Source organism: Pyrgilauda ruficollis, unplaced genomic scaffold (genome assembly GCF_017590135.1).
Source record: "Pyrgilauda ruficollis isolate IOZ18807 unplaced genomic scaffold, ASM1759013v1 scaffold49, whole genome shotgun sequence".
Taxonomy (NCBI): Eukaryota; Metazoa; Chordata; class Aves; order Passeriformes; family Passeridae; genus Pyrgilauda; species Pyrgilauda ruficollis.
The window spans coordinates 3702414-3727737 of record NW_024526488.1 but is presented as its reverse complement, the minus strand read 5'-3'; the positions used below and the strand labels follow the sequence as shown (position 1 = coordinate 3727737).

General features: G+C 46.4%; 1 protein-coding gene, 1 long non-coding RNA gene and 6 other non-coding genes across 13 annotated transcripts; 1 reads left to right on the top strand and 7 right to left on the bottom strand.

Annotated features, from left to right (window-relative positions):
- Positions 1–312: 312 nt before the first annotated feature.
- LOC121360074 lies at positions 313–6261 on the bottom strand. 3 transcript variants are annotated; one of them, XR_005956145.1, is made up of 13 exons: positions 6163–6231; positions 5546–5742; positions 5046–5092; positions 4491–4533; positions 4182–4227; positions 3771–3803; positions 3300–3389; positions 2695–2719; positions 2217–2264; positions 1477–1522; positions 835–868; positions 601–641; positions 313–436 (listed from the first exon to the last, which is right to left on the bottom strand). It is a non-coding gene; the product is annotated as an uncharacterized LOC121360074 (long non-coding RNA). The 3 variants fall into 3 exon arrangements; XR_005956146.1 differs by lacking the exon at positions 6163–6231 and adding an exon at positions 5813–5827; XR_005956144.1 differs by lacking the exon at positions 5546–5742 and having other exon boundaries at positions 6163–6261.
- Positions 709–783, bottom strand: LOC121360128. The gene has a single exon (XR_005956167.1). It is a non-coding gene; the product is annotated as a small nucleolar RNA SNORD47 (small nucleolar RNA).
- LOC121360127 lies at positions 1585–1660 on the bottom strand. The gene has a single exon (XR_005956166.1). It is a non-coding gene; the product is annotated as a small nucleolar RNA SNORD79 (small nucleolar RNA).
- LOC121360125 lies at positions 3885–3961 on the bottom strand. The gene has a single exon (XR_005956163.1). It is a non-coding gene; the product is annotated as a small nucleolar RNA SNORD77 (small nucleolar RNA).
- Positions 4296–4377, bottom strand: LOC121360124. The gene has a single exon (XR_005956162.1). It is a non-coding gene; the product is annotated as a small nucleolar RNA SNORD24 (small nucleolar RNA).
- On the bottom strand, positions 4603–4669 carry LOC121360126. The gene has a single exon (XR_005956165.1). It is a non-coding gene; the product is annotated as a small nucleolar RNA SNORD75 (small nucleolar RNA).
- Positions 5416–5494, bottom strand: LOC121360129. The gene has a single exon (XR_005956168.1). It is a non-coding gene; the product is annotated as a small nucleolar RNA SNORD74 (small nucleolar RNA).
- A 64-nt stretch (positions 6262–6325) lies between the features above and the next one.
- Positions 6326–25321, top strand: ZBTB37 (zinc finger and BTB domain containing 37). 4 transcript variants are annotated; one of them, XR_005956143.1, is made up of 6 exons: positions 6326–6411; positions 8070–8169; positions 10367–11319; positions 12703–12802; positions 14986–18672; positions 22937–25321. XR_005956143.1 is itself a non-coding variant. In XM_041479553.1 (5 exons), exons 3-5 carry the CDS (start codon positions 10397–10399, stop codon positions 15472–15474), a joined length of 1512 nt encoding a protein of 503 aa, XP_041335487.1. In that variant the 5' UTR covers positions 6326–6411; positions 8070–8169; positions 10370–10396; the 3' UTR covers positions 15475–25321. The 4 variants fall into 4 exon arrangements, 2 of the variants coding, with proteins under 2 accessions (XP_041335487.1, XP_041335485.1); XR_005956142.1 differs by having other exon boundaries at positions 14986–18705; XM_041479553.1 differs by having other exon boundaries at positions 10370–11319; positions 14986–25321.
- The last annotated feature ends 3 nt before the right edge of the window (positions 25322–25324 follow it).

The window sequence follows — 25324 nt, the reverse complement described above, 5'->3', positions numbered from 1 at the left end:
TTCTGAGAGGATCTGTACCTGAACATGTATTACCAGGATTACTGGTAGACTACTACTTTAGTAGCAAATATACTAGTAAGTTTAGCTCTTTCCTTAAACACTTGAAACACTCCTTAAATTACTTATTTTTGTCTAAATATAGTCCCTTGCAGCCTGCACACCAGCAGCATTTGACCTCAGTTGACACTTGCAAGACTAGCATCTAGCCTAGTTTAGTCCCTGCTCTCAATTAAGCATTTTAAATTTAAATATAGCAGCCTGAGGTGTTTTGCATGAAGTTGTTCCAGCCAGAAAGGAGGTCACAACACCAGGTAGAGTTTACAGATTTTTATTCACTCCAATCAATATCAGGCAAACATTACCAGTGGGGTAAAAACACATTGGCTTTTTTAATGCTGTTCATGCAAGTGTAACCCATTCATCAGCAATCTTCCACCTATTAAGACAGACATAAGAACTGTTATAAGGTACCAAACCAGCACAACACACTTGATGGGAACATCTCAGACCTTAGATTTCATCTCTGTTCAGTGAGAGAGTTCAAGCTAAGGTTATCATCACTTGTTCCAACAAATACATTATTACAGCAGTTACACTCACCTTCTCAATTCTTCGTATGCTAGTTTGAGTTGCCTCTTCACCTAAATCAAGAAAACACAGTTAGCACATGCAGCAGAACAACTGCTAAAAGCTCCACAACAGCTTTGTAACCTCAGACAGAAATGGAACGGAAAGGGTAATATCACAGTAACTCATTTGGCAGAATCAATTTCATCAGTGGCTACAAATATTCTCAGAAGTTTTTAATACAATTCCTCTGTTGTGTGGACTTACCCAGTACGGCTGCAAACACAGCAATAGTCCTTTCCTGAGGAAGAAAGAAGTACTTTAACAGACAGCAGCACTATATGCAAAGTTTATTTATCTATTCATTTCTATTCACCTAACTTTTACCTAAAAGGAAACTGAGTTTTAGCTGGCATCTTACAAGTTTAACTTACACAAAGCCTACAAATCCTAACAACTTCAAATACAGAATTACTAACATTGAAAGAATCAGGGAAAGTAAAAAGCTACTACTTTGCTTTGTGATACTGTCTGTCCCAAAAATGTTGTATTTCATGATTTTAAATACCTAAAATACAAGTCCAATATGTTTTCAAAATGGCTTCTATTTTTGAAAGTGTTTGGGGTGTTCCAGTTTGTTTGAGAACAAGTTTGTACAGCAATCATCTAGAACTTGAGCTAAATTTGTGTAGAGCCAATATAAAGATTAGTATTAACAACTCTTGACAAACGACAGCCACAGCACAATGTTTTTATTTTAATTCCAGAGTGCAGTGTTACAGTAATGCCCACAGAACAGATACAAGAGAAGACAAATCAGGTATCTTATGGGACTAATTTTGGGCATCGTTGTTTAAGCACAAAGACAATATTCCAGGAATTCTTAAACCCCATGTATTCCACACTTACCTCAGGCACATCCCTCTTGTTTCTCAAACTCCATGCAAGCTTCACCCTGTAAGAAAGGGAAATTGTACTAACACACTTTTGGCAGTGGTTTGAGAGTGTGAATGTGGGTACTGTTTCAGCACAAGAGTTCTCTTCAGCCTCTTTCAGAGAGATTCCCATTGCTTAGAATTCATCACAAACAGTACATGCCAAGAGTAGCTTAATGGTGTCATCTCTGTAACAAACCCCTTAAAGGGGGATCTGACCTTACTCCCAACCACATCTTCATTCACATCACCTAAGAGCTCTGATCTAACCATTGAGATAAACGATTTACCACATAAGCATTCAAGATCAGTGCCATTCCCTGAAAGAGCCCACTAAATTTAAACAGCAAGAAGCTCAATAGCAGGCAATTGTACTGCATTTGCTCAGCACAGAATATGTGGCAACCTGGTAGCACAGAGCTTTTTCTTATCAAATAGGAATTCAAGTAGTCTACAGCAGTTACACATTTAAAATGGCCACCACTATTTCTTTTTAGTCACAGAAAGCAGTTAATTTTGAGATATGCAGCACACCTTGGGGAAGTGAATCCTGCAGGGTGCTGGCAAATCCAGGCTTTTTACCTGGAAAAGGTAATAAAAGCAAGAACCCTGCTTAATGCTGCAGCTAGCCCTGTAATGGCCAGGATAGAGTAATTTCCTTATTCCCTGTATCACAGAATTCTGACCAGTCACAATCATGTGTTAGCAACTTACTTTTGCTGGCAGCACTACCAGGTCCCTCACTTCCCAGCTCCATCACACCTGCATCAAAGCAAACCATTAGGACAGCACCGAAACAAGCACAGAAGGACAAAACCCAAGTCAGGTGCCTGCAGTCAGATAGAGCTAATTACAGACCTCCATGATTGAAGTCAAGGCAGTCACATCTCATCACACAGGCAGCTCACACTGGCAGCCCCTGTGCAGCCTGCCATAGGGCTAGGCTGCTATGGGCAAGAGGGCAAATACTTAAAATAGTAAATTCAAGAGGAGCTCACAGTGATGAGTTTAGTGCACACCAGACTGTCAAGACTGGGCTCCAGCCAGCAGCTCCCCTTTAAAATATCCTCTTGTTTTGGCTGAGATGCAAGACACAGCCAATGGGCCCCATGCCCCCCAGCTGACAAGCACTTAAAAACTTATGGGCCTATGCTGAAATCCTAATACTTAGGAAGTAAAAACAAGTACTTACCTCACAGTGAGAAACATCTGGAAGCCTGGAAAGAAAAATTTGCGATTAGGCAGGGTCCAGCAGGAAGTTATAGCATTAAGAACAGTTTGAGTCAAGTACTGTATCAGGGTTTGGTCGATTCCTCCTCATGGGGATCAGAGACCTGATTCAACATCATTTACAGTAGGCTGCAACACTATCATCCCCTTCTGAAGGCAGGCTGTAAAGCCATTTCCCAGCACTCTTCAACACTGAGATGTTCATTCCTCACCTCCAGAGCATGCTGAAATTGCAGCAAGGAGCAAACCTTGCAATTGCAGAGTTCAGTGATGTGAGGTTTGTGTAACCAAGTCGTGCATAGTAGGCATAACCATTTTGGACACTAAATTCACAGTAATGTGGCATTCACCATTTAGTTTCAACACGACAATTCTAGAGATTAATAACACCACAATTATTTGATGCTCTTACTATGAAACACAGGAAGCTGAAGAACACTTACAGTACTAACCTTTGCTTCACACTTTTTTAAGAAAATAAATTGGCAAGCATCTCCAAAAGCAAACACTCAAATGCAGCACAGACCAAAGTAGCACCCATCTAAGAAATTAAGCCTTATTAATCACCTTGAATTAGGAAGGCCTTGTCTTCACCCACATCAGTAAGAGGTGAAATGGTTTTTCACACAAGAGGTATGGGGCTCTGTTGAGGCCAACCTGCAAACCAACAAGAAACTTTTAGAACCTGGAGCACTAACACCTGATTAACCTTATTCTGCTATATTTTGTACTTGACTTCGCAACCACATCCTACTCTCTTATCTTTCTATTCATCTTACCAAGTTTTTTTTTATGTTTAACCCACTTACTGGTCTCCTGAGATAAATTTTTAAAACACACTCACAGAGCAAAAAAAAGTATCCCCTTGAGCTTCCCACATGATTTGTTTGAACTAGCCTAAGCTACAGGAGGCTGCATCAGAAGATATGTAAACTGTGCTCACCACAGGTCATCTGCTGAACTATGCACTCATCACACAGCAGCCTTTGCAGACAGCAGGGATTAAATGAGTTCTGATGTCAGCAATGCAGTACTTACCCTGTAACAGCTCATAGTTTAATCTCCCAGTGCCTGCAACAATGGAAAACAAAGTCAGATCCCTTCAGCCTGTGTGCCCAAGCCCACAGCCCCTACTGGGAGATCACAAGAGCCAGATACATCAGATAGGGGCGAAGCACGAGAGTGTTCAACACAGCAGATTCTGCTGAACTATGCAGTCATCACTGTATCTGCTCTGCAATCACAGAACCAAGCAATCCCCTCTTGTGACTACTCTGACAAGTCAATTTTCCCAATTAAAAAAAAAAATATTTAGAAGTTTGAATACTAGCAAGTATAAATTGTTTCTGGTCTTAGTGGAAATGAATCATAAAATACATGCCATCCTTCTTACTGCAGTGTTTTAACAGCTCTGTGGAAGACACCTCTACACAAGTACGTATTTCTTACCAGGTGCTGTTCCTTCTGCATTCCTCTGAAGTGCAGGATTCAAATCCTAGAAGTAAAAAACTTGTAAACAGTCTATTCAGCAGTGAAAGCATTGAGAGGAATTTGAAGTTGCTGTGCCTCAGAAAACTGTAATGGTGGTAAAAGTGCTCATCACTCTCTTGGTCAAGAGTAGCAAATAAGTGTCATCACTGTGGCACCAGAGGGGTAACTTTACACATGGAATTAAGCTCACAGCATCAGAGCAGAAGATGCTGTCTGGACAAACACTAAGCACAACTTTTTATTTAATTTTCAAGAATCATTTTTTACCTTGGGAAGAGGAAGTATTAGGTCTCCACATTTGGGGGCAGATCTGAAAGAGATAAGAGTTGCATGGAGATGTTTGCACAACTAGGGAGCTTCTCTGGTAATCACATTAGAAAGCCTCAGCATGGAGTTTTCAGAAATCACTTCTGTCCACTACTCTTATACTGAAACCATCATAGGCTTTGAGATTTACTGAGCATCAATCCCCATAGTTACCCATTTTCTACAACATACTCCAGGCAGTTTTCCCAAACATTATTTACTGCTGAGAACAAAGAAAGAGCAGAAAGAAAAAAGGGACCTGGGCATACTCTTTGCAGTCTGATTACAGTATGAGCAATAGCTCATAAACAACAGGAGCCTCATGAAGACTCCAGGACAAATAAACAGGTCATTTATCTCAGCAGAAAAGTGAGGCCTGCCCAAGACATGCAGGCAATGCCCGAATTCCAACTGCTGATACTGTACCTCCTCGATACAGTGATACTCCAGTCTAGCTGGTGCACACAAACCCAACATTTATTAATTTCAGCTCTGTATTTCAGAAACAATATTTACCTGCACTGAAGCCACAGGAAGGAGGAGCGTAGCTGATACATGTTGAACTGAAAACAAGAAAGCATGTTAGATTTTTGTTCTTCTTCCAAAAAAGATGCAATATTCACAAATATTACTTTGAGAAATCCAAGCAACACCTAAAATACTCTGAGTCTTAAGATTTCCCCGATGCAATCTAAATTTTGTGAGGCCACAAAAATAATCGCTATTATGTATTTTTAAGCAGGATGTGATTGCTACACTACTTTGTCTTCTACAACATTAACTCTGGTGTATTATCACCGGGTAAGCCAGGCAGGCATGAACGCTGGCTGCTCTAAAGGCCCAGTGGTGTCTCAGCCTTCCCGGATAAGGCTCTCAGAAGCATTCCATGCCCAGCTCAGCTATGTTGGCATTCATCACCCTGTCAGATGTCCCTACCAACATAGTTCTCATCACGTGCTGAGCATACAGAAGCCAAGTGAGCCACTTCTCTTCAAATATGCCGAGTCAGGACTTACAAGGACCACGGCGTCCAACTCTCAGACTGGCACAGGCCAGGAGTCAGGGCATGTGCCTGAGAGCACAGCGCAAATGTCTGCCGAAGCCCAGCAGCGCTGGGGCTGTGAGACCAGCCCTTAACCCTCCTACACGTCCCAGCTGTGCGGGGATCCTCAATCCTTCCACTGCTCTTTACACAAGAGCATTTCCCATTTATCTGCAAACACAAGTTCCTTAGAGTCCAGCTCAGTTAAAAAAATCCAAACTCACAAAAAGCAGAGACCTACCGCATGTGTTTGTGCAGGGGGGACGCGACCCCGACATACTGCACGGCCCCATCTCATGCGCAGCAGACTGGCAGGCCAGAGCCCGTAACTCAAAGCCTGAGACATCCCACTGACCCGGTGCTCTCCCAAACCCGTGTGGGGCTCTACAGGACCCCCCTTTGTGCGTCCCCAGGGCCGCCATGCGGCACAGCCCTCGGCGGCCTAGGCCGCGGACCAGGCCCGGCCGCGCAATCCACTTCAATCCTCCCTCGCCACCGCCCATCGGCGCCCGACCCGCACCCGCGGGGCCTCTAGGCCTCCCCCCGGAGCGGCACCACCGCACCCCCAGCGCCGAATCGCCCCCCACTCACCGGGTGGGCGGCCAAGGGAACAAAGAACCCTCATCGCCGCGGGAGTAGAAAAGGCAGAGCGCCTCCAGCCCGTGCCTTATATAGCGTAGATCACGTGGTACGACCGCGGCCACACCCACCGGGGCGCGGTCCACGGGCAGGGGCGGGGCGGGGGCGTACGGTCCGCGCGGCGTTTCCTTCCGGGGCGCGGCCCGCGCTGGCGCGTTTCGGTTCCGGGCCGGCGCTGCGGGCCCTTCCCACCCCCGGCAGGTGAGGCTGGGCCGGGAGGGGCGGGCGAAGCCGCCCGGGGCCCCGGAGCGCCGGGGGCGCGGCCGCCGCCCCGCGGGGCCGAGGCTGGGAGTCACGGGGAGAAGGAGCCGCGGGCCCCGCTTGAGGAGGGTCGGGGGCGCTGGGGCGGAGACAGCGGGCTCCGGGAGCCAGGGCCTGCGGGAGGGCGGGACGGCACCGCCGCTTGCCTCAGTGCAGAGTTGTGTTTGGGCTCAGAGTTGTTGGAGTCCCGTTGGAATGTGCGAGCAGCCAAATGGGCTTGTTGGGAAGAAATTGTTACCTGTGAGGGCGGTGACGCCCTGGCACGGAGGGGCTGTGGCTGCCCCTGGAGCCCTGGCAGTGCCCAAGGGCAGGTTGGACAGGGCTTGGAGCAAGCTGGGATAGTGGAAAGTGTCCCTGGCCATGGCAGGGGGTGAAACGGAATGAGCTTTAAGGTCCTTTCCAACCGAAACCATTCTGGGATCCTAAGCAGCTCTCTCTGGGAGCAGGGACAGGACCCAGGGAACGGCTGGAGTTTTGTCAGGGCAGGTTTAGTGTGGATGTCAGGGAAAGGTTCTTCCCCAGAGGGTGCTGGGCACTGCCCAGGCTCCCCAGGGAATGGGCACAGCCCCAAGGCTGCCAGAGCTCCAGGAGAGTTTGGACAATGCTGTCAGGGATGCACAGGGTGGGATTGTTGGGGTGTCTGTGCACAGCCAGGTGTTGGACTCAGTGGTCCTTGTGGGTCCCTTCCAGCTCAGGATATTCTGTGATTCTGTGAAGTTGCCCTGTCACAGTAAATCTCAACCCAAAAGCTGAAAGTCTTCAGTGCAGCTTCCAGGGTGACATCATCTGCTGGGTGGTCTGTCTCTGCTTCTTGCCTGGTGGATCCCACCCACTCCTGGTGGCTCCCTCACAGGCTGGAAGGCATTTGCTGAGATCAGTGTGAGCCTCAGCTGGTGGCCCTTCAAATGGCATGACAAACAGCAGTGTCTCAGTGCGTGCCCTGTGCTGACTCAGCTCAGCCTGCTCATAAAGGTGGCTGGAGGTGATGGACTTCCCAGAGCAGGGAGAAATCAGGATGTCATTGCCCTGGGGCTGAGCTGCAGAAGCTCTGAGAGATTCCCTTACTCAGAGGGGCAGAAATCAGCCTCTGACAGGGTAGTTTGGACCAAAAGGGAGATTCCCTCTCCCCAGCCTCTGAGTGGATCATAACATGCAGGTTCCTTGGCACTGGGGTGAGCAGAGTTCTGTGGGTTATAAAGAGTAGATGGGTTTTCCCTGCCTCTGGAGCAGGAGCTCACAGATAATTTGTTGGGCTCTCTGAGGAGCAGCTGCTTTCTCACCACAGCCATGCTCAGCAGTTAAGGTCTGATGATTTTTTGTTCCCTTCTCTTTCTGTGTATCCCAAGCTCAGCCTCTGCCTCCCTCTTGCCTCCGTGGGTGCTCGTGGCCTTGGCAGGGGTGTTTCACCCTTGCCTTCCTTGAGAGTGTACTCTGAGGCTTATTGCTTTAGGAACAGCTGTTTGGGGAAGATGGTGAGCTAATCCTGCTGCTAGATCCTCCAGCAGAATGAAGAATGACAAAATTTCATGTTCACAACTGCTCTTGGGAGAACCCAGTTCCTCTGCCCTTCATTTTTTCTTTCTCTTTACCTCCTAAAGGGGAAGGGGGCAGCAAGTTTTCTTCTTACTACATCAGAAGAAAAAAAGGAAGGCAGCACCCCCATTTCCTTCCTGCTGCATGTAACTCACAGCACTCCAGGTAAGATGCTGGGTTTTCTATTTCCCCTTGTTCTGTGCAGTTGGTGTTCTGCTCCCAGTGCTGTGTTGACACAGACCTGTGCCCTGTGGTTTCCTGATTTTTGTGGCATTTGTTGCTTTCTCCAAAAGATGGGGAAAGACATGGAGCTGTTGGAGTGAGTCCAGAGGAGACACCAAGATGATCAGAGAGATGGAGAAGTTCTCGTGTGAGAATCAGGGTGGTTCAGCCTGGAGAAGCAAAGCTTCAGGGTGACCTAATTGTGGCCTTCCAGTGCCTGAAGGAGCTGACAGGAAAGACAGAGAGGGACTCAGGACAAGGGATGGAGTCACAGGACGAGGGGGAATGGCTTCCCACTGACAGAGAGTCGGTTTAGATTGGATATTGGGAAGAAACTGTTCCCTGTGAGGGTAGTGAGGTCCTGCCACAGGGTGCCCCTGGATCCCTGGCAGTGTCCAAGGCCAGGCTGGACAGGGCTTGGTGCAACCTGGGCTAGTGGAAGGTGACCCTGCCCATGGCACTGGATGGCCTTTAAGGTCCCTTCCAACCCAAACCATTCTATGATAGGGGAAGGAGAGAAGAAGCCCTAAGACCTAGCAGTGTTCAGCTGCACCTTGTGAAGCTTTGTGCACTCTGGTCTGACTTCCCCAGCGACACGCAGCCATCCTGCCACTCAGAAATCCCTTGGCACAGCTCCACAAGATTGACAGGCTGTCCTGCAGCTTCATGTTTAGTAAGTGAGTTTGCCAAGTTTGCACAAAGCCTGCTTGGGCATATGGACATGTGCTATGCTGCAATGTTCATAAATTCCAAATAAAAAGTCCTCCAAATGCAGACATGCTCTTCATGTGCCAATCCCTTCGATTCAGAGATTCCTCAGAGTGGACACTGTGAGCCTTGATATTCCCAGCCTGCTTGAAATGGTTCTGACATGTGCAGGACTCTGCTCAGTCCACATTTCAAATGCCATCCAGCTTGAAAGCTGCTTATGCCATGAGTGGACTTTAACAAGCTTATTTACTTTCCTTTTTGTTTTTTTTTTTTTTTGGATGAGTTTACGTCTCACTTTCATTCATTCCAACTTTTTACCATATATGGTCAGGGCTTCTTTTCAAACTTTGCCAAAATAAGATGTGATGATGTGCTGGTGCATCCCCCAGTCCCCCTCCCTGGCCCTGCTCTGGGATCTCCTGATAAGCCCTGGTGGACTCAGCTGAGTGGTGAAGGGTCCCCTGACTGCACCAGCTGGGCAGTGAGGTGTTCTCTGAGCCTACCAGGAGCTCTTGTAGAGGTGGGAACAACGAGGAACATCCCAGCCAAGGTGGGAAACAAGGGATGAGCCATGTGTAGCCTGGGTGAACATTGACCTGGATTGCAGCTCGAGCAGAGCAGCACCATTGTGAATTGTAGCCCAAGTGGAACAATCCCATTATTGGATTACTTGGGAAAGAGTCCAGGAGTTACTGATCATGGGTATGGCCGGATGGGCACTTAGTGATGACCACTGTGAAGTCTTTGGGACCCTACAAAAGTGATCCTGAGTGAGGCCCTCTGAGCTCTCCTGGGCCCCAGCTTTGTTTTTCACTCTCCCGTTAGATATTTTCTGGCATGTGTCAGAAGTGCCACATATGATGGGTACCTCAACTTAACAAGGCACCTGAGGTCAGATGTGTGCTGGCCAACTTCTCAAAAGTCTCAGGAGGATTTAGGTCCCGGTGTCTCCTTCCTGGTTCCTGTTTTACAAAGGAGCTTTCCCTATTACTTTCTCTTTTCAAGATGCTTAGAAGGTACAAGTGGTGAGAATTTTAATCCATTATGCAATCAGGTGCCTATTTTTAATACCTGTGCCATTTTTAATGTTCTGTTCACATGCAGATGTGCTTTTATTGAGGCTGGCAGAACAAAGTGTTTTGCAGGCCAAAGCCGCAGGGAATGGGGGTCTGTTGGGGACTGGTTTAGCAGAACTCTTGTGCAGGGGAATGCATAGCATGGAGAGATCAGAGAGCTTTTGGGATGCTTTTTTAAGCAATCTCAAACACACTCCTTCATGACAGAGCTGCTGCCAGGTGTGTGGCAGTTCAGTGGGTGAGGAAGGTCTCTAAAAACTCCAGTGTTTCAAACTGTGTGGAAGCAGGTGAAAAAAGTTCTAATTTCAAATGATTGGCTCTGCTGATGACAGGATCCTTTCCCCCTTTTCCAGTAGAGTCGTGCACCTGCAGCTGGGACAGCCATGGAGAAGAGTGGGAACATTCAGCTGGAGATTCCTAACTTCAGTAACTCTGTCCTGAGCCACCTGAACCAGCTGCGCATGCAGGGTCGGCTGTGTGACATCGTGGTCAACGTGCAGGGCCAGGCTTTCCGTGCGCACAAGGTGGTGCTGGCTGCCAGCTCACCCTACTTCCGTGACCACATGTCCCTGAACGAGATGAGCACCGTGTCCATCTCCGTCATCAAGAACCCTTCTGTGTTCGAGCAGCTCCTCTCCTTCTGCTACACTGGCAGGATATGTCTGCAGCTGGCTGACATCATCAGTTACCTGACAGCTGCCAGTTTCTTGCAGATGCAGCACATCATAGACAAATGCACGCAGATACTCGAGGGGATTCATTTCAAAATTAACGTGGCCGAGGTGGAAGCGGAATTGAGCCAGACTAGGACGAAGCATCAGGAGAGACCGCCCGAGTCTCACCGGGCGACGCCAAACCTAAACCGCTCCCTGAGTCCGCGTCACAACACCGCCAAGGGGAGCCGCCTGGGCCAGGTTAGCACGGTGCTGGACATCCGGGAGCTAAGCCCGCCCGAGGAGTCCACCAGCCCCCAGATAATCGAGCAGAGTTCCGATGTGGAAGGCAGGGAGCCCATCCTGCGGATCAACAGGGCAGGACAGTGGTACGTGGAGACGGGCATGGGAGAGCGCGGGGCGCAGAACGACGAGGAAGTGCGGGTGCTGGGAGGAGTGCGCATTAAGACGGAAAACCTGGAGGAGTGGCTGGGGGCAGAGCACCAGCCCTCGGGAGAAGATGGGAGCAGCGCTGAGGAGGTCACGGCCATGGTGATCGATACCACGGGCCACGGATCGCTGGGCCAGGAGGCCTTTGCCTTAGGCTCCTCTGGAGCCAAAGTGGTCAGGCCGACCAGCAGTGAGATTGACAGGTGGGTTTCCTTAAACTTAATTATTCACCTTGCCTCTAAGAGGAGGTTATGCAAGATGCTGACCTGGTTGGGTCAGTCACTTTGGTACATTTCCTCTTTCTATTTCCTTTGGTCCTCTTTCTGTTTCCTTTGGCCTTCTTAAGCATAAGAGCAAGAGGGTTTTTACCTGGTGTTAGGAAGTGTGTCCAGTTTGGATAATAGTATTTTGGCTGGGTAGCGATCAGACCAGGATCTCCAGGTACAGGCTAGCTTGGGAAATTACTTAATTAGCTCTTAGAGGTTAGGATCTCTACCTCTCAGTGTTTGAGCTGAGGTGAGATTTTTTTTGAAGAAGATGTTCAGTTCAGCCTCAGTAGATACCAGATTCAGCATTTGGATTAATGGGGTCATATACAATATGTGTTACATATCTCCATTGCACTGGTGCCTTCTGGCCCAGAGATCTGGGGATGGTTCCCCCTGAGAAACGAGCCAGACACCAGCTGTAGGTCAAGCTCTTCCCAGTGGTCCATGACAGCAGTGGGCCCTGGGTTTGCATCTTCTGAGGCAGTTGAAATGGGGAACCCAGTGGCCTCCACTGTTGTTTTGATTTACATGAGAAAGCAGAAAGCCTTTGTTGAAAATGACTGGTGAAATCTGCTGTGTTTGGCTTCTCCATCCATCTCCTTCCCTTCCACTCCATCATTTGCTTTCTTCCCCTAGGCTCAGGCCAGAGAATGGATTTGATAAGGGGCAGGGGTTGGGGGGGTTGTAGTTCTAGGGTTTCCCTTCACATCTGCCTCTTTTCTAGCTCAATCCCATGGGGAAATAGCTACGTGGAAGCAGTGAATATTCTGTCACTTGTCACTTAATAAATCAAATCAGTGGGAACAATCTTGAGCTGGCCTTTGGAGAGCGATGCTTTCCTACTTCCTTAGCTCTTTTCCTTGGATCAGCTAGTCTCTAGTATCTCTTTTTGCACTGCAGTCTGTATGCACTGTTTCCCACCTCTAGTCCATCACATCCCTTATGTTTCACACTGGGAATGAAGGAGGAGAGTGCTGGAGGAGAGGTGTCCTCTGAGAAATGGTTTCTGTCCTGCTGTACAGTTCCTGAGTCACCAGGCCCCACCAGGCCCATATCGGTTTGTTCATGATAGCAACCTTCTCCGTTGCTGAACTGGAAGCCAAATGACTCAGTTTTATTTTTCAGATGTTTAGACTGAAGCCATAGACCGTATGATTTGGTTTTTCCTTTATACTTGCACTGTTCCACTTCCAGTGTGTTAGGTGATGAGGATGAAGAGATGCTATACAGGTGCCTCTATTGCTCACCCATTGCTCTAAACATTGTAGTGACCTGATGCCCGTTAAAAATCCCATTTACACTCTGCCCACCCCACAGATTTAGCCCTTCTGGCAGCATGGTTGCTGTGACCGAGCGGTACAGATCGAAAAGCGAGTCTCCCGGGCGGATGGATGAGCCTAAGCAGCCCAGTTCCCAGGTAGGCAGACCAAGATGTTTGCAAGTAAATGTTGGCTTGGAGGTGAAGGGGACTTTGTTGTGATGAAGTGTGTCATATTTTATATTTGCAAGCAATAATGTGTGTGATACAAGGACCTTTTACTTTGGCAAAGGATCTACCTGCTCACAGGAGAACATGTGCTGGGCAAGTACGATTTAAAATGGATCCTGGCTCTTTGGGATTTTGGCCAGATACTTGGAAAACACAAGGATTTTCTCTTGCTGTTTGAGGGCATAAATATCCACCCTTATTCTGGGCAGGCCACCAACTCCTGAGGAGAAACCCCATTTGCCTGCAGAGCTGGATCTGCCCTCAAATACTGGCAGCAAATGCCTGAGCAGAGGGAGGAGGTGTGGCTTGGCTTCTGTGCAAGACGGGTGACAACAGCTGAATCTTTCTGTGCCGGTACCAAGACCATTCCCAAAAGCCCTGCAGGCACTACACCAATAAACCTTTTGGGGTGGAGTGTCAAAGAGCTGTGGAGTTTTAGAGGGGTCTCTGTCTCCAAGTGACTTGTGTTGCACAGCAGGCTTTGCAACATAAAGGAGCTCTGAATTCTCTGCTTTCTTGGGCACAGTTTTGGGGTGGGAGGGAGAGATGCACAGAAATGGGAGAGCAGTGGGCTGTAGAGTGGAGCAAAGTGGGACACAGCTACTGCTGCCTGTGCCTTATCATTTTGGTCTAATTTAGTTGCATCCAGTTAGTGTCACAGTGCCTCTGTAGTGCAAGCATGTCAGCCAGCAGAGTGCAGGACTCTTGTGAACCTGGCAGGTAGGGAATGTGTCAGTGTGTAAGGACTTGGCTGGAGGTGGGTAAGGAGGCACTAGGCTGCTTTGCTCTTGAGTAAGACCAAGTGAAGCAAGGTAGGGAGAAATTGTGATTGCTATCTGCTGACTTTGTTAGACACTTCCATAAAATGACAGATACCTTTTTGTTCCTGTTTTGCAAAGCTTTGTTCTGTGTCCTCAGAAGACATTGCAAAAATTTCAGGTCAAACCAACCCTCTAGGGGAAATGTGACATATTAAGCAGTTTTAGCTCTGCCTACAAAAAAAGGTACTCTTATTTCTCCATTGTGAGACAGCCTTAAACATGAAACCTTAGGCTTTACACACCATGGGGAAGTATCATCAACTTCCACTCTCCTGGCATTGCGATATCCATGCTAAAATAGCCTGCCCCTGTCCCTGCCCTGTCCAATGGCACTGGAAAGGAAGAAATAGAGCTTTGTGTATCTCCTTTAGTCCTCAACAGCTTCCCTACTCCTGTACAGCTGGATTTAGCAGCACCTGGCACAGGTACACTGCTGCTCATGCCTGTAGAACCCTGGCTTGCAGAAGAGATGCCCTTCTGCTGGTTGCTTCTCTACATGTGGCACCACTGGGAAGCAGCACTGGGGGAGCAAACAGTGCATCTCCAGCACAGCAGCATCCTGGAGTCGCTGTGTTTCTGCTCAGTCTGAATACGATGGTCAGAAGTGTCTGTCCTGAGACCAGGCTTGTGGTTCAGGTTGCTCTCAGCTGTTTGTCTGTGTGACTTCAGAAAATACAGAGGAGTCTTTGCTGTGCAAGCTGGGTCAGGCACATCCTTGCCTGCGATGCCACGGGGCTGGGATGGGTTACACAGCCAGGCAGGCAAACGTGACTCCTTGTGAACTCTAAGTGACATCTGAATAAATACCTGTGTAAAATGACACCTGAACACTTTCAGATATGATTTATGGTTTGCTCCTCCTTTGTTTTACTGCAAGCTCATCAACTGGCTTCTTTTTTTTGACTTTAGTAAGGAAAAAGAGAAGATGATACACCCAAGTGTTTTAATTAAACTGGCAGAAATTTTTTAAAAAGTAACAAGTATTGACATGTGGTCTGCAACTGAACTGGTGGCCAAGTCCCCTTGTGTTAAGGGCTGTCTTTTCTTCACCAGATTCAGGGAATGGCTTGGCAGAGGGGGCCTTTGCAGCAGTGGTTTCTAATTGATTGCTCGTTTGTCTTCAGCCTCGAGGCCCCAGTTAAGCACTTAAATGTGTGCTTGAGGTTGCAGACATTAGTGCTGCTGATTTTGAGGTTTGGCACATGCTTTACTGGCTGGACCTGGGCCTAATCTTCTCTGCAACTTGTTTTAGGCTGCTTGTTATTTAAATCTGTGCCATTTCCTTGGCAGGGGGAGGAATCTGCCATGCTTGGAGTGAGCGGTTACGTGGAGTATCTGCGGGAGCAGGAGGTTTCAGAGCGCTGGTTCCGGTACAACCCACGGCTCACGTGCATTTACTGCGCCAAATCCTTCAACCAGAAGGGCAGCCTGGACCGGCACATGCGGCTCCACATGGGCATCACCCCTTTCGTGTGCCGCATGTGTGGGAAGAAGTACACCCGCAAGGATCAGCTGGAATATCACATCCGCAAGCACACGGGCAACAAGCCCTTCCACTGCCACGTGTGCGGCAAAAGCTTCCCTTTCCAGGCCATCCTCAACCAGCACTTTCGCAAGAACCACCCCGGCTGTCTGCCCCTGGAGGGGCCCCACAGCATCTCCCCCGAGACCACCGTCACGTCCCGGGGGCAGGCAGAGGAGGAATCCCCTCCACAGGAAGAGGCTGTGGCGGTGGGGGAGACGGCACAGGGATCTGTGTCCACAACCGGGCCGGATTGAATGCGGCTGTGGAGTCCAGGAGAAAGGACCGTCTTCCCATTCCTGGCTCTAAAGAGTCAGCACCGACCCGGCAGGCTGGTACTGTAATTAGTGCAATGCCACCACTGAACAGAAAGAAGCTCCCAAGATGTTGCCAAAATAGAAAAATCTCTCTCTTTCTCTCTCTTCCTCTCACACACCCACACACACACCCATAGAGTGTTAAATGTTTTTCTCCCTTATTCCTCCTCCTCTTGGAGAAAAACAGAACAACTGTGTCAATCAACTTCTTATTCAGGGATCGACAGGATTTTAAATTTTTTTACTGTTCTGTAGTGATCTGGGACAAGCAGTCATTTGTATTTCTGGACAGCGCTGTGGCCCAGCAGGGCGTCCCGCCGGCGGTGCCGGGTTCAGCCACAGAGCCATATCCACTGCTCCCGCTCGAGGGGAGAGCAGGGGCAAGGGGCCGTTGCCTTTCTCCCTTCCCCAGGTAGTTGCCACAGCAAAGAAAACAAAAAAACTGTAAACTGTCCTGGTGGAACCTGCCTTGCCCGAGTGTATTTATCCCTGTCTGATTTTGGTGTGTCTCTTTACGTTTTTATTTAAACTGTTATTTTAGGGCTTTGGGCTTGCTCGTTCCAGGCATGCAGCCCTGGTGCCCCTTGTTAAAGTGGGCACAGCTACAAAGTGGTATTCCAGAGGTCAGCAAAATGTGAAGGAAGTACTTCAGCTACTGAGAGTGGAATTTAGCAGCTGTGAGGTTTGCATGAGACTGATGCATTGGGAGAAGGGCTGGAGGGGTCTTCCAGAGGAGGTTGTCCTCTGCTGGTGCTGATCTGGAGAGCTCAGAGCACTCTGAGGTCCTGACTGGAGCGCTGCCATGCTTCAGGTAGTGCCAAGGATTAGGAAGAGATTTTCTGGAGTTGCTGAATTGCAGAGTTAGAGGCTGGCTACCAAAGTCCTCTTTCACCCCTGCTCCCCCCTCGACACACACTTGATCTTTTAGAACAGCAATACGGGATATGGGAATACTGCAATGCTGTTGTCACAGCTGAGCAATCGCAGGTGGTTGCTTTTAAACCTGTTTCTACAAACTAGTTTGATAACTTTTTTATCAATGAAACGCAAAAAGAAAAGAGAACCCTACTCTATTTCCTTATAACAGTTCAGGAGATTTAAAAGTGAATGGTTCCTAGAGCAATCACAACTCTGTCCCCTTGCATGGACTTAACATTTTTGTATTCTGAGTAGCTCTGATGTTTAGAGCAAGTTTAGCAAACCTGGAGAGACATGCCTGCGTGTGTATTGTAGGTGTTTGCACGAGCTTACGTGGTCCATAACCAGAAAAGCATGGGACAGGCAGATAAGTGCAAATATCCTGACATCTTTTTTTAAAAAAATATGCAATATTTTAAGAGTTTTCTCTAGTTCTGATGCCAAGTTGTTCATGATGAAGGGGGGGAATGGACGACAGGCTGTGCGTATCAGGTTTGGTGAAGGAGTTCTCTTGAGGATGTATAATGTGTATATGATGAGGAAGGGTGAAGTTCTGAACTTTAAGGTGATGGGAGGAACAAGGAGACATTGAAAAAGAAATAAACTTCATCTTGCTTCAGCAAGAAAGCTGGATGAGAGGTGAGAGCAGGGGCTTAGCAGGCAGGAGCCTGACCAAGTGACAATAAACTTGGCCTGCTGTCTGACTGCAGTCTTGGGCACATGGAGACATCTCCAGCCCTTGCTTTCCCCATCTGCAAATTGGTACTTGGGATCATTTTCCTGCCCCTTTGGAGGGAATAATTTGGAGAAGGTGATGTATTCTTGCCTTGATTGATAGGTTTTTTTATATGTGAGGGGTCTCACTGTTCCTCCCATCTCTCTCTCAAAAAGAGATGTGGCTCTAATGTGTTTTTGTGTGTGGGAAAGGGCTCGGTGCCAGTATCACATGTAACAGAGATGTGATCCTACAAGAGGAACCTTTGCAGGCGTTCTGAGCTGGGTACCTGCAAAGTACCATTTCATTGACCATTTCAAACAGGAAAACTGATATTTCACCTCCGTTTTCCTTCTGTGCCTTCTTCCTCCTCTCCTGTCAAGGGCATCCATCACACAGGGAGTGATTTGGCCACCCAAACAACCAGCTCCGTCAGGTTTCCTGGCAAAGGTCAGACATCACGGTACCAAAACAGTGAGGTTGCCAGAGAGCAGTGGCAGAGGATGAGGTGAGAGGGTGGCCAAGGTAGGTTTTGTTGCAATCAAGGTGCAGGGAGGAGTGGAGATGTGCTGCTTTAGTCATAGCTTTTGAAGTTACCAAAAATGAAAAAAAAAAAAAGTTAAAAACTTTGAAATCCTATCCTGTTCACACTAGAGAGCATAAAAAGTTACTTTTAGTTGCTTAAAAGATTTTTAAGTGTTTTAAAATAGAAATTTTAAAATAATACTACCAAACTATAAAAACATAAAATTATTTATATACATATATTATATAAAAATATAGTGGGAAAGTTTCCCTGCTAAGCTTGCTGTGAAGAGAAGGGTGAAGGTGCAGTAACTGCTACACGAGCAACATTTCTCTGAGACAGATGGCAACCGTAGTGAAGAAGGGCTGACATAAAATGGTGAATGCCTTTGTTCCCATGGCATAGCTGTGAGTTTCTTGAGCAGGTTTTTATTTTACTGTATCAATACTGTGAACGGAGAAGCATCCAAACAGTACAGGATGCCAACAGCGTGTCCTGTTTGCTGATTCACTACTTCAAGTGGCCTGGTGAAAACCATGAAATTAGTCCTTCATACCTTACTAGGCTGAAAACAAAGCTTGTGAAAGGTTTTTATTTTTTCCTCCTTTATGTTTGCTTTTCTTTTTGGTTTTTTTGTTTTGTTTTGTTTTGTTTTTTTGTGCAGAGGTTGCCACTGTATAAATGATCATTTCTGATTGCATGCAAAAGAGCCAATATTCTTGCCCAGGCCTCGCTGAGGTGAAGTTTATAGCTTGTAGCTAGAGTCAGTATAAGGTATGGTAGTGGGAATCATTTTGATATTATTTCTGTACATTTAATGGATGTGTATGTATGTGTGGGAATCATCATGTCTAATATTTCTTGAACAGTGCTGAACCAGTTCAGGCCCATCCGCACTAGACAGTGGAACCAGTGCTGAAGGAATCGTTATTGAACATTTCTTTCAAGGGTCGACTTCCTGAGTGCAGATGAGACCAAGGTTCAAGAAAAAAGGGGTTGGAGGTCCTGTACGGTATGGAGAAACCTCATGTGAATTTTCTGACAGTGGTGTAGCTACTTAGAGGTGCTTTCCCTAACAGAATGATACTGTGTCCTGTTGCTTCTGCGTTGGTGTGGCTCTTTACAGTTGCACCAAAGCTGTGGAAAATCAGATGCCAACTTTCCAAGTGTGAATGCTTCTGTGATGGGTTGAGGCACAGCTTTGCATTCCCACATCTAGCTGCATCTTGTTCTGCCAAAACTGTGATTTCAACTGTGATTTAAGGAGGATGTGAAGAGAACTCTTGTGTTTTAATACCTCTGTACGTAACATTTTTGTCTGCTTTAGAGTTAGGGCTTACTAACCCATTTATTTTCTTGCCTCAGGCAACAAGGAGAACACACTCTGGTTTTACAGTTTGCTTTCTTGGAGGTGGACATGGTTCTTTGCTGTCAAAGAACTCACCTCCCAAATGTGAAGAGTTGTGGTTATCTCCTTAAGCCTGCAGCAAGCCCTGGTGCCAAGTGTCAGCCAAGTGACATGATGGTTGCCACGGCTGTTCCCTGCTGCTGCCAGGTTACCTGTGAATAGCTGTGAAAATAGCAAGAATTGTGTTAATACTGTGTTGCTGCTTTGGAGAAAAGCGAAACCTCTTTGTCTCAGGAGGATGACTGATGTGATGCTGGGAAAAGGAGAAGGCCAAAATGCAGTGAGAGGATGTGAGAACAAATTGTGCTTTGTATTTCCAGCAGCTAGAGAGGGATGAATGAGAGGCTTTGTGGAATGTGAATTTGTTGCAGGAGGCTGAGGACATGCTTAGAGCTAACTTAGTAAGATGCAGGATAGCCTGGTGAGAGCCAGAGCAGCCAGTGCAAATGGGCAGTCCCTCCTCATCCTCTCAGCATTATCCACCATCAGGTTCAGTCCTTGGACTTTCCTACATTTTCTCTACAATATCCTCAAGCTGTGACCTGTATAATTTAACTTTAGTTTGGGTGCTGGGAAGAACAGAAAGCATGTTGTGTCTCTGTTGCTGTTTTAAACCCAGAGAGGTCGGCAGTGACTGACCCCATTCCCATCTGACAGCTATACAGAGCTGGAATAGCACTGGGAACAAGCTGAAAAGCATCATGGGGCTGGCTCAGCACACAGGGCACAGAGCCAAGATTTCAGCCCTCTGTGAGCTCAGGGTTGAAGTACATGGACAGGACAGCTCTCCCTGCTTGTCCTGCTCTCATTTTGTGACAGCTCTGTGGCTGCATTTCCGTCCCACACCTCTGCAGTAGGAATGTCACTTAACTGTGGGATGCCCATTTCAGGAAGCGATTCCAAGCAGTTTGCTTTTGGAGTAGAGTCCTTGCCTCTTGTGGGTGATGCAGCCCTAACAAGGCCTTTGCAAGAGCAGAGTTGTAGTTTTTATTTGCTGTTGACATCATCTCTCCTGCAGAATCCAACATATAAATAGGAAGACAGCTGCAAAGGTGCAGCTGATCAAACTGATTTGGGTGGAAGGTGGTGTGGGAGGTAGATAGGATCATGCTCCTTGAAAACTAACAAAAACCAGCCTTTAAAATTATTTAAACTTTAGCAAACTCTCCTCTTTGATCCGTGACATGCCTGCCAATTTAGCTGTGTCGGCATCCAAATGTTTCTGCAGAATAGTGACATCAAATGCTGTTCAGGCTCTGCTGGAAATATTTTGGAGATGGGAGAAGTCCCTGCCCATGGCAAGACGGTTGGACTAGATGGCCTCTAAAGGTCCCTTCCAACCCATGCTAGTCTGTAAGTCAAGAAGCTATAATTCAGAGAGACTTTTTGCCAGGGTCTGGGATCTGAGTTTTCCCTAGGAGCTGAATCTGTGGCCAGGACTGCAGTTGGAAAGCCTGGGATCCACTGCCACAGCAAAATAATTGTGGTGAGCATTGCTCCTGTCACAAGGTGAGAGCCATGCACAGGGTTTTGATATCTGCAGTTAAAGGGCCTAAAGAGGAGCTCAGAATCCTTATTTTAATCACTGTCATTCAAAGGATATTTTAAAATAAAATACATATGTACCTGTGTATGTATAGTATATATATATGTATTTATATATATATATATGTAACCAAATAGAAGTTAGAACTATGCAAACAATACTGGCTGCTTCTTGAAACTACCAGAACATTTTGGAATAGAGTAGATTTGGAGTAGACTTGCTGTGGAGGTTTTTTGTTTGTTTTTTGTTTTGTTTTATAACCAGTAAAATGCAGCAGACCAAAGTTTTGCTGCAGGTAGTCTTTCTAGAAACGTAGGTTATTCCTTACCTGAAACCCACACAAGTGGGTTATACAATTATTTGAAGAGTCCTACCATCTCTAAAATATTTCCATCTGCTGAAAGGCTTTGGCTTGGCAAACACAGAAAAACACAGAGGCTGTGAATTAGGAGAGATTGAGTGTGATGTTTGGGCTGATGGAATCAAGAAAGGATTGGGAGCATTTTCTTTTGGATGTAGGATTGAGTTGGTTTCAAGGAATCTTCCTACTTGGGAAAATGTCCATTGCTGAGATGGAGGCAGTGATCAGAGCATCCCTGGGATGAATTCTACTTTTGATGGAGGTATTGGAAAGCTTCCTGCTGAATCTGATGGTACAAGAGTTTAGGCTGCTGGGAGAAATTCCACATGGTTTCTGCCATTTCTTTGTGTCAGATCTGATCTTTGCTTTTAGGATTATCTGCAATGTATCTGTAACTTTCAGTAAGCTTTGGCTTTTTATTCCTGGAACTGTAGACAATTCAGGTTTCCCATAACATTATCCTCATCCCAACTGTGAACAAGTTACTACTGCTTCTTATAATTTATTGTCTTTCTGTTCCTGAATGTCTGTGTGATCCAGCTGGTCACCAGCACCACCTTCCAGTGCTTCATTAGCTTTTATGCACAGGGAATTGTTGCAATGGATAAGTAGTTGACCATGCTAGTTGGAAGAGTAGAAGCTTTTGGAGAATGACTTTTGCTTCCTCTAGCTGTCATTAGGGAGTGCACACACACATACCTGTATATACATATATAGAAACAAATATAATGGTGTTTCAATATAAACTCATTTAGCATTATTCTTATTTAATTTATATTTTAATCTAGTTGTAAACCAAAGTATTACAGCTTGTGAAATGATGTCTCTCGGAAATAGGAGGAACCTTTTTTAGGTGGGAATTCTGAAAGGTCTTTGGTGACAAAAACATGGCTAGGAGTAAGACTTAAGAACTTGTGCTGCTGGGGAGTTGCAGCCTTGAAAGGATTTGAAACTTGCTGAGTAAAGTCAGATGGTGGGGCCTTCTGAAGGTGTTCTTCATGATCCTTAACAGTTTTGTTGTAAAACAAGGACGTTCTGGCAAAGCCAGAAATAAAAAGGGAGAAAACAGAAAATCAGACTGTGACCTGGCACAGCCAGGAGCTGGGGAGGAAGCCACAAAACCAGCCACTGATGTATTTAGTGTCTAATTTTAAAGTTTTAGGAAATGAGCCATTGCTATTTAGTGGTGTCTAGAAGTGGTTGGGGGTTTGTTAATAACTTCTGTGAAGGCACGTGTTCTGCTGTCACCAATAGGAAGAAATACTGAATTCAAAGATAAGATCTTGCTGGTTTTTCTGTGCCAGGGAGTAATTACCTTTCCGAGGAATTAGCAAGTGCTAAGAACAAATTCACCTCTAACATGTCCCACAGGCTTGGCAGCAGCTCTGCTTCCTCTAGGGAGCAGGAAGAGAGCTGAAATAAGGAGAGAGCTTATCTGTTTTCAGCCCTGGCTGGTGCTGGTGGCATTGGAACCACACAGGGGAATGGGTAGAAATGTGGAACAGCAGCAAAGCATCACTGGGACGATGTAGTGCATGTAGCTGGCATGCCATGGATGCTGTGGGCAGGGAAATTCTGGGCTTAGAACCTGCTCAGGGGCAGGAGCATGCAGGAAATGCAGCTGCCTTGTGAGACAGTTGTCCAAAGATGCCTATTCTGGCACATGACAGCGAGCAGCACCAGTGTTTTCCTTGCTGGAGCTGTGAATAATAAGAAGGAAAAGGGTTCAGTCCCCTGTGGGGGCAAGATTTGCATTGCAAAGACGCCATTGGAAGGAACTGAAGGGTGGGAAGTGAAGGGTGGAAAGGGCAGTACTAGACTTCAAAGTGTCATTTTTTGAGTTTTCTAGCAAGTGTTGAAGACTGAAGTTTGGTTTTTTCAGTGCTTTCTCCTTTACCTATATAATTTTTACTATTTAAACTCCACAGCTCAGGGAAGGGTGCAGAGAAGATGGAGCCAGGCCCTTCCTGGAGGCACACGGTGGAAGGAGGAGCAGCAGTAGGCAGCAGTTTATACAAGGGAAAATCAGGTTAGGTATGATAAGATATTATCTCACCATGAGTACAGTCAAACAGCATTGGATCAGGCTGTCCAGAGAGGCTGGGAAATCTCCATCATGGGAGAGTGCAGCCTCTAAGTTCCTGTTTCCATTGGACTGCGCCAAGCTGTATTTTTGTTACCTTTTTTTTTTTAGTTTTATCATGTAAAATTGGCAGCTTTACTGGCCTTCCTAGTTTGTATCAGTTAAGCTTTTGAAACATGTTCAGGTATTTTTAAATACTGCTGTGTAAGTTCCTTGTTTAATCTGACATACTCTGATTTATTATTTTACTGCAGTTACCTAAGGCAGTACTTAAAAAAAAAAATCAGTGCATTAATTTTTTTGCAGACTTTCAGCTTAGTTTTTGATAATGTACCTAACACCCTTCCCCTCAGATCCATGGTGAAATGGCTGCATTATTTTTATACTGCAGTGAGGCTTATTTTTTTAAACTTTCCCATTACCTTTGCAGTCAGACCCAATATCATTGGCTATGAAACTGTAAAACTAATGAGAAATGAAAAATGAAGTTGGATTGATTCATTTACTGCTGGACAAAAAATATAAAGTGGCAGTATAAAAAGATAAAATACAGTTTAAATTAGTTACTCAAATCACAAAATGGTTTGGGTTGGAAGGGACCTTAAAGCTCATCTTATTCCAACCCTCCTGCCATGGGCAGGGATGTCTTCTGCTAGAATTCCAATAGAAGTTACCGAGTCTAGGGCAGGGGGAGGAGTCACAAAACTAGTCTGAGAGAAACAAATTTTAACTTGATGATGCCAATTAATTGGTTCCCCATTTGGTCAAGTTTTAAAAGCTTGACCAAATGGGGAACCAATTAATTGAGGTTTCCCTGGCTCTGCTCATTCATCTATGTGTCTTGGGCATTGGTTTGATAACGGGGGTTTGCGCCTCCAAGAGTGTTTTCTGAGAGTTTACATGTCTAAAGAACCTCTCTGAATTACTGTGAAGCTTTCCTTGAATCCTTCCTTGCCTGTGCATTGGTAACTGAACACAGCTCTTGCCTGCAAGAGGCCAGTGGGATGAGGGTGGCAGCAGTGGGTGACACTAATGAGAAGTGGACAGTGCAATTCTCAGGCTGACAGATTGGATTTTGGGAAGGGGCATGAAGCCCCAGCCCCACTGTGGCTGTCCCCAGCCCCAGGGCATTCTTTCAGTCCATGTTTGTTTGCAGGGGCTGTTTACAGAGCAGCCTGGATCTCCACCAGAGATGCAGGGTGTAGGTGGCATGCAGGCACTTTTCTGATGTGTTAGAAGATTTCCTAAGCCAGGGTTGTGCTGTTGGGGGAAGCACCCTGGGTGGGATTGCAAGTAGAATTTTGTTGTACCCTTTGCTTAAAGCTAATTCCTTTGGCTTCCCCTCTAAGGCACTGGCCTGGGCAGAAAGCTGACACCAGACAGCTTCCAGGGCTGTGCTGTCACAGGGCAAGTGCCAGTAAGGAATATTGGTATGGTGTTGTTCAAATAAGGCGTGGTTCTTTTGTGTTGGTGGGTAACATGGCTGACATTTAGGACAGGCAAGAGCAATCCTGGGTGGCAAAAGAGACCTTTCTGAATAAGGTGTTTTAGAGGCTGAATGAGGAGGAGAATAACATGCACCTGTGTGTTCTTGCAGTAACATATTCCTCACCTCGTGCCCTGCACTTGCAGGGAGAATTAGCGAAGGATGAGAAGACTGGATCAGATGGTAATTCATGGAAATGGAAGCAAGGTATTCAAAGCACTGCTTTAGTCTGAAAAGGGAGGGGAGTGAATGCAGTTTTCCCAAGCCTTTAATGTGTTGAACACTAGCTGAAGCTCCCATGAGCTGTGTCCCCACTGTCCCCAGAGCTCCCCTCTTTTCCCTGGTGTCACCCCACCTTCCCTGCACAGCACTGTGAATATGATATCTGTAGCTCTTTTTAAAACTTTGGTTTTTTCCATTAAAACTGCTCAGAGCAGGAAATGCTGTCCTACTACAGGAGCAGACAGGATGTGACCCCTAAACAGGGCATGGATAGTTGAGTAGTGGGAGAGAGAATTTTTAAGAGTTAACAAGGGAAGTGGCTTTGTATAGCAATTTGCTAATCAAATTTCATCTTGTAACAAACTTAACTGACAATCAATTTCTAAAATACAAAAGCCTCTTAGAGGAAATAGTCAAGTATATCTTCACCAGAAAGATTTAACTGGGATAACTTAATAAAGAGCACAGGATTTTTTTTTTCCTCTTTTTTTTTTTCTTCTTTTTTTTTTTTTTTTTTTTTTTGCA

Excerpts from the sequence above, each read along its gene's own strand:
- ZBTB37 (XM_041479553.1), top strand. The coding sequence starts at position 10,397 with ATGGAGAAGAGTGGGAACATTCAGCTGGAGATTCCTAACTTCAGTAAC. Across the intron at positions 11,320-12,702 it reads ACCAGCAGTGAGATTGACAG|ATTTAGCCCTTCTGGCAGCA; the intron begins GTGGGTTTCCTT and ends CCCACCCCACAG. Across the intron at positions 12,803-14,985 it reads CTAAGCAGCCCAGTTCCCAG|GGGGAGGAATCTGCCATGCT; the intron begins GTAGGCAGACCA and ends TTTCCTTGGCAG.